Source organism: Salminus brasiliensis, chromosome 12, assembly GCF_030463535.1.
Source record: "Salminus brasiliensis chromosome 12, fSalBra1.hap2, whole genome shotgun sequence".
In the NCBI taxonomy this organism is placed as follows: domain Eukaryota; kingdom Metazoa; phylum Chordata; class Actinopteri; order Characiformes; family Bryconidae; genus Salminus; species Salminus brasiliensis.
The window spans coordinates 27,344,872-27,353,149 of record NC_132889.1 but is presented as its reverse complement, the minus strand read 5'-3'; the positions used below and the strand labels follow the sequence as shown (position 1 = coordinate 27,353,149).

The window sequence follows — 8,278 nt, the reverse complement described above, 5'->3', positions numbered from 1 at the left end:
TCAGTGTTGGCGTGCAGTTCTCCCGCTGGTGAAACTGGCGATTATGGTCAGTGTTCATGCAGCAGTGTTAAACAGCTTCACACTGCAGACCCTTAAACCTTTTATTTACTTTCGGAGAACATCCTTACTGCTGCCAGCTGGGCAACAACGTCCATAAATGGTGCCTTGAGGACACCAGACAGCGCTCTGAACACCATGGTTGAAAGACTCGGAACTGGACTGCGATTAAAACAACCAATACCTAATCCATTCAAATATGCTGGGATCAGCCTTGACCCCAAACCATCCATAATAACTTCCATGCAATTTAGGCTGGCCACCAACTACTGAATGAAGCACTTCCCAGATCTAGATATAGTAAGAGAACAAGTCTGTTTAAGAAAAGCTCATTTAGCATCAACCAGTAAGGCTTTTTAATGCCTTTTATTGGATACAGTGAAATATCGAAACAAAGTGAAGCAGAAGAAAAACAGTTGTCTTGCCAGTAAAATGAATCTGTAACAGTAACTGTGCACAAGGAATGCTAAATCATCCTTTGATAGATAATACTGTTATTCATATATGTGTAATCTTCCCTTTTGTAACCATAAATAATACTATTCATTACCCTTTAATGTAAAGTCAATTTTATTTCTTTTAATTACATTGTTGTTTTTTTCTTCCTAAATCCAAAGCAGAAATCAGATGTATGCAATGTCCTCCACTCCTGCTTACCTCTGCAAGCTTATTCTTAATACTGAGTTCCTATAATAAGCAGATCATGTTTGCCAACTCTTTCAGCCCAAGAAAGAAAGTCATGATCTCCTGTACCTGGGTTTAAAATGAATGCTGACCGGCTTCCCACATTTTCATCCTTTTTTTTGGGCCATCCTTGAAAACAATCCAAATACTTCCAGGGAAAAGGGGTGCGCTGACAAAAATACTTGTGGAATATTAAATAAAGACTGTAAAGGCAATTGTTGAAATGATTTTGGGGAAGGTCAAAGACAGAAATCAATAAGAGCAATACATTTCATGAGGAGCTGGTTTGGGAGGGGTGGGGTGTCAACCTTCATTTGAGAACATCCATAATCAAACATCAAAAATCATACAAATTCTGTTCCAAATTTACTACCAATATACACACTCTCGCATGAATCACCGTTTTAAAACAGGGATTACTTCAAAACTGAAGATAAACAAACAGAACTGATGCCACTCACACACATTCTCTATCTCTCCTGTTATTCAGTGTCAGATAAATAATACGCAATGATCACAGCATTTTCAGCAAAATGTCTCTGACCAAGGCAAGACATAACTTACAGGGCACACACTGTTGTGGTTAGCGAAGAAAAAAAAATAATAAAAAAAAGCTTGAACTACAAAACAATGAGGTAAGGAGTTCTCTTTTTTTGTCCATCTGTGGTGCTTCACCTACTAATGGCTATAACCTCACAGTGCTCCCTATAACAGAGTCCTGCCCTTAGTATTCACACAACAAAAACAGAGTCATGGCACGTTAACAAATGAAAACCAAAACAAACTCTGAGTCAGAAGTACAAATCAAGAAAAAGGGTGATCGGGTTAAAAGAACAAAGCACTTCTCTTTCTTTCAGTCTCTCTTTCTCATGGACTAAATTAATAGAGCCCAGTATGCACATGAGGGCAGGTAGGAGTTCATTTTGGTCACCAGATCCAGAGGCGTGTCCATAATCCTATGTGTGTGTGGGCGATAGGTCTCCCAGGCAAGAAGGTTTAGCACAGTGAGGCACGGCCTCACAGGGTCCTGACCGGCAGTCCTAGTGCTTTTGTCTTTAGTGTTTCTATCAAAATCTGCTAGTTTTCCCACTCAGTTCTGTCACCTATTCAAATACTGCTCCCTTTTCTCTCTGATCACAGGCTGGGGCGCCTCCGCTGTGTGCAGTATTCATTCAGACTGAAGGGGGCACTGTGGCTCCTCTTTGGGCCTGAGCGTCTCCTGCCCCTATTGGAAAGGAGCTCCAGCCTCAGGGCACCTCCTTCGCCTCTGGAATTTTTCACAGCAGCCAGTCCTTCCTTTCCAGGGGGCGACATATCTGTATATAAAACTACAAAGCTGGAGCGAGCGCATGGGAACCGAACAAAATTCCTCCGCAAGGAACGAAAAGAAAAATAAGCATGAAATGGCGAGGTGCTCAAATCCTCTCACAGGGCACGGTGTAAAAGAGCCTCAGAACCACAGGGCGTCGCAACCGCGTTGCCACGGCAACAGCCAGTGTCCTCCACCGCCGCTCCCGCGGTTCAGACGTTTCCTGGGATCCTCCGAAGTGCAACTTAAAAACAGGCTGAAAAAAGCTCAGGTTGGTTCTGGGTACAAATGGGCCGAGACCCGCTAGCTTTGCAGTGAGTGCGTGGTCATTTCCGGGAGTTCGTTGGTTATTCGAGTCCCCATCACCGTCCCGACGATGCCCCTCCTGTGCGAGCGCTGCTACTTTTCCATTCCTCTTCGCAAACAAAAACAAATCCCCGGCTGACCCTGGAGGAGTCGCGCCCTCAGCCGGGCAGGCACACTTTCCCTGCGAACAGCAGCCCCACTATCGTGAAAAAGATGGACAGCACGAAGAGCACATAGGAGGAGCCCACCACGGTGTTGTTGGGCAGCTTATAGGGCTGCCCACCCACTTCGTTAATGTAGAATCCAATGGGGAAGATGAGCGCCGCCATACAGAACAAGATCACTGCAGAGACAGAGGGAAAGAAACAGACGGTTAGAATCTCCGCACTGAAAACATCCCAAATATTCAGACGGTCAATCATTCAATGCTGGCCCGACTCTTAAGAACCAGCAGAGCTTCTAGACAGAGAATGTGTGTTTTAAATCACCTGCCAGACGACAGTTCTGACAGCAAACAAACTCCTGGAATGTCCGATCTGGACCTTCAGTGCTTCGGACCTCTGACCTCTCGCATTTTAGACCCTTTCGAGGCGGTCGCTCGGGATAAGTTAATCTACTTCGGGGACGAAAGCTTTTAGGGAGGATGGAGGATCAGGAGCCGCACAAAGAAGCTTCAGTGGAGACTCAATTTAATCTCGACGCCCATTAGCAAGATAATAGAGTCTTTCAGGAAGCCGCTAAGCTACAATTAAACACTTTGGCCTTGATGGAAGAATGGCAGAGAGGGAGAAATAGAAAGACAGGGATATATACCTAAAATAACCAAACAAGTAATGAACACAGCATCCTCGGAAAAAGGGTGTTTCGTAAGGCACTTCACGGCTTCAGTCTCTTCAGACACCACAAGGAGGAGGAGGAGGAGAGGTCTGAAGGACTGAAGGTCATGCTTTCACCAGAGTGTAAAAGAGCCACTTCCTGCAGCAGAGAATGCCTGCTGCAGTGCTGACCTAACTGCACAGGTAGCACAATCACAGCTCTGCTGAAGAGCACTTTCAAAACAGACATCCTCACATCCCAGCGCAATTCTTTCACAATCAGACCTCTTCACTACACACATTAACCTGTACAGCCAATTCCAAACTGCACGGAAAATGAAATTGAAAAAAAAAGGGGAAAACAAAGAGTGAATATTGCATAATATGAATACGGATCAAATTAGTGAAGCCTGTGTGCCATTACACCCCCTAATATGAACATTATACAGCATGTGTGTAAGTGGTACTGTGTGCTCATCAACAACACAAACATAATCTGGGCTGTAAACAACTTCAAATGTTATCTAAAGTGTGTGCTACACTATATGTCCAAATGTTTGTGGACAACCCTTCCAATGCATGCCTTCAGCTACTTTAGGTCGCATCCACTGCTGACACAGGTGTACAGGTTGTCTAGAGAAAAGCAGATAAACATGAACCTATTGGCACCATGCCTAATGCCAGGCCTTGGATAGAGGGGTACAAAGCCCACCAGTACTGAGCTGAGGAGCAGGGGAACTGTGCTCCTCTGGGGAGCTGGGGATCATCCAATGTCCTGACTTCACTAATGCTCTCGTCACTGAACACCTTCCCTGGACAGTAGAAACAGTTACTCCAACAAAAGCAGGACAACCCCACTTCCTTTGATTTCGGAAGAAACAATAAATAAGCAGGTGTCTCAATGTTTTTGTCCATACAGCATATGTTGCCCACCCAGATAAGAAGGCTGCCTTTTTCTTACCCTCAGACCTGTCAGCCTTAGCACTGCCAAGCCAACAGTGAGAGCGAGCAGACGACAGCTAATATTTATGTCTGTCTCTGCTGACATGCCATATGCCTGCCCCACGCGAGCCAAGGCGGCGGCGCGAGTCGCGACGCCTACAGGGCTGGCCGTGAACGTGGCCCGTTTAGGTCAGGGTTAGGGTACAGGTACAGTGGGGGTCTGTGCTCCACGCACAAAGCACCTCTTTCAGGTGAAGGTGGCCCGCAGCCAGCGGCTGCCATGGCTCAGCTACCTGTGGAAGCCCTCCCTGGAGACCGCGGCGCTACTAGAGTCTCGAATTAACATTTCTAAAGGCCGCCGCCCTTCCTGTCTGCTTCAGCTTATCAGAGTCTTTTGAAATTATGGAAATGGGCTCACTTGAAGATTGGCCGGTGCTGCTTTTTATAGGTGACTAATCGACATGCAGAACTGGCCTTGGCACTCTTTGTAATCACATGGAGGAACCACAGTGCTGGGTTTCAGCACAAATGCTCATTACCAAACAAAACTGTAGTGGCGTTCATCCCGGAGGCTAAGAAAATGGTAAAGAGCAATGCAGTACAGCTGGAGATAAGGCTCCAAAAGAACCCAGTTGGACATGTTTGGTGGGACTAAATTTGTACAGTCGATTTTGCCGACGGTAAACAGCTGGGCAGAGCTGGACTTGGAGTGAACTTGATTCATTCATTTTCCACTGGTCTGCTTGCTCTGTTGACAGAACAGATTTAGGAACTCCCAGTCCTGAAGTCTGACACTCACCTCTGTCTCTGTGAATGCTTCAGCTCCCTCTGACTGCCTGACTGAGAAAACAAGCAAAAGTGCTCCTTTAAGGAAAGCGTTTTAACTCTGCTGAGCACAGCACTTACATGTATTTTCGTGCTGTCCTTGGGTGCGTTTTATAAGACTGGCTGGCTTTGTGCCTGTGAGCACAGCATTCAATCTCACGCTACTGTAGGGGTCCCGCCGCGCTTCGCAGTACACCTTCCTTATTGCCATAGCTCAGGCCTTTAAACGGAATAACACCCATATCCTCCTTAGTACCTAACAAATACACTTCGCCTCACATTACGTGTGTAACAACTGACTGGGTTTGGGTTTGTGATCCATCTTCAGAAGAAAAATGCTGCCTGCGTTGGTGTTGTAGCACAATCCACTAATAACACTAGAGCTGGGGGGGCCAGGAACAATGTGGGGTTAGACATGAAAGCCGTGCTGAGGTGGGCTGTTGATCGGTGGTGGCTGTTTGTAAACGTTGGTGTTTAGGCAGCTCGAATGCTTTCGATTATTCTGATTAACAGAATGTCTGTTCTCCCTCCACAATGCACACTGCCGTCATCAGAGCATCACGATTTTCCAAAGCGTGCTTAACATTCCTTACTTTCCAATGGAACATTTTTGACCAACTACCAGATGACATCCTACTACTTGGTCTGGCATGCTTCCTGGCAGCTTGGCAGACAAGCAATCATCTCAATAGGAGATGATGTTACTAACTTACTTACTTACGATAAAAACGGCCCATGTAAAACATCAAACCAAACTAGGAGCGATAAACACTCATTAAACAGGGCAACATGGTGTGGCAATGCTCTGCAGGGTTTCCTTTTTCGCTGCCGGTTTGGTGAGGCCAGCTTTTTTTGGTTCTTGCCAAGCTCTCCCTCTTCTGCTCTAGATTTGTTCCTCCTTTTCAAGTCCTCACTTCTGCCTCACAGGCAGGCATCACAGTGATCCATAACCACAGGTTCTTCTTCCTGAAGATATTTTTGCAAGGCACTTGTTGTAAAGCAGTAGGAAAGTGTACCTTAAGTAGCATTGTTGGCTCACCGACATGCTTATAAGCCTGTACTTCAAGCTGTATTATTTTACTTCAAGCAGTGGTGTTGACTTATCAGCATGCTTGTAAGCCTGTACTTTAAGCAGAGCTGTAGGCTTAGCACCATGTTTGTAAGCCTGCACGACAAGCAGTATTACTGTACTTCAAGCAGTGGTGTTGGCTTATGAGCATGCTTGTAAGCCTGCACGAGCAGCATTACTGTACTTCCTGTACTGTATGCAGTATTGTTGGCTTCCCAACATGTTTGCAAGCCTGTACTTCAAGTAGTATTGTACCTTAATCACTACTGTTGTACATTAAGCAGTATTTTGGCTTACCACCATGTTCATCAGGCTCCTATTTAAGTGTTATTGTTGTATTAGCAGTAGAGTCTCATCTAACCTCCATGCTCTAGTGCCAAATCAAGGTTTTTTTTTTTTGTTTTTTTTTTAAATAATCCAACCCAAATGTAATAGAGCATGTAATATATTTTGTACGTATGTACGAAGAACGATGCTTCCTGCTTTCTGGGTGCACAGATCCTTTAATTAACCTCCAAAGAATCTTTAATTAGCATAGTACCATGGGACATGAAGTGGCAAAGAGGTGATATTTTAGGTACATCAACAAACAAGCCAATGGCCTAGTTGTTGAGGCAGGGGGTTTAAGAACGGTCCCCAAATGTTTGGCACCACCCACCCGGCCTGATAATAGCTATTCATAGCTATTATTTCTTTATGGCACTGCTTGGGCCGCCTGCTAGATGTCATCTGGCACTATGAGATGTCATTTGACTACATGACCACAAATAACTTGTGACATTTCCACCCTCAGAAAACAATTCATTTCAGCAGATGTTCTTTGTTCCAACTTGGAGCGAGGCAGTCTTTAAAAAAAGAGCTCTCGGTTAAAGCCTACCTCTCATGGTCAGGTTCCTGGTCCTTGCCTGTGGGGGTGCTCTACTTATAGAGCTGTTACACTTCGAAACAGGCCAGGCACCACCCCCACATAATGACCGGCGAGGAAAAGACAAGTGAGTCATTGAGGACGGGAGATAGTGAACTGAACCTGGACAATTGGGAACATTTCTTTCCTGTTGCCAAGGCAACCATGCCACTATGTATGTATCTCTCCTCACGCACTGATGGCATAAATGGGGGGAGAGAAAAAAAAATAGAAACGTGAAATGCAGACTGTGTATAAATCTCTCCTCATGAAAATCAGCGGTTAAATGACTCGTTAAAACGTGAAGCTTCTCGTGCAACATTCTCATCATTTCCCATGAACTGCTATAAAGGTTGCTCTGTAAGATGTTAAGTTAGTGTATCCTCAGGGCTCAGCACAACTGAAAAAGTTTTTTTTTTTTTTTTTATAGGAAGGCAAAGAGGCTCTAAAACAGCTTGAGAAAAGAGAGCAAAGACAATAGCTTCCAGTGATTGAGCACACCAGATGCCATCCACATGGGCCTCAGACACACCTTCACGGCATACTCCACCTCAGCGTTACCCTGAACACAACAACAAAAAAAAAATCCACACAGCAGACCCGCCCCCAAACAAGGACAAAAATCAATCTGCTTTGCTCAGACACAATGTTGGGCACGGTCACATCACGACATCCAGAGAAAATGCTATTTTGGCAAGTGGCCCCCGTACCAGGGAGAGTGGGCTAGAGCCCAGCTGCTAGGGGAGGGAGAGCCTAGTGTTAAGGAGTGTATTATTCCAAGGAAATGATGCCATGTTGCACAGGGGGAAGGGAGAGAAGGAGGCCCCTGCTGAGAACCAGCCACTGCCTGAGATGGAGGAATAATCGAACTGGAGGAGAGGTCGACCCCTCACTTGGAATCGTGAAGATTGTTTCAGCAGGATCCAAATCTTAATCAAACACCCTGCATCGGTGAGAATTTGGACACATGCAAAATGATACAACACGATGCAGCCGTAATCAGAGCTGATTTGTATACTGTCTTTGACTTTACACAGTGAACAGTGGTACCACAGACGGTGTAACGGTTCTTCTAATGATTCAGTCCAATGCTTAGTTTCTGGGCTATGGTTCGGTTTGGATTAGGGTGAGGATGACTGAAAATAAACAGTGCAGTGCATCAAAAATGTCGATTTTACAGGAGAATGAAAAGAGAAACCATTAAATGTAAATACAGCATTTTGACAATGTAAAGAACATCTGCCAGATTCAAATTATGTCAGAAATTAGAGGTACAAGTTGTTGTTTTTTTGCACAACACTGACAATATATTTATTTTGAGGTGTTGGCAGAGTTCTTAGACTAGCAGCAGTTTCACATGCTCCGTT

At 45.1% G+C, this 8,278-nt stretch overlaps 1 protein-coding gene across 1 annotated transcript in view; it reads right to left on the bottom strand.

The window, feature by feature from the left end:
* Positions 1–408: 408 nt before the first annotated feature.
* mosmoa (modulator of smoothened a) overlaps positions 409–8,278 on the bottom strand; it is a 31,547-nt gene continuing 23,677 nt past the window's right edge. Inside the window, exon 3 of the mRNA XM_072693435.1 lies at positions 409–2,699. Within this exon, the coding sequence (XP_072549536.1) occupies positions 2,515–2,699 (185 nt within the window). The 3' untranslated portion in view covers positions 409–2,514. The remainder of the gene's footprint in view (positions 2,700–8,278) is intronic.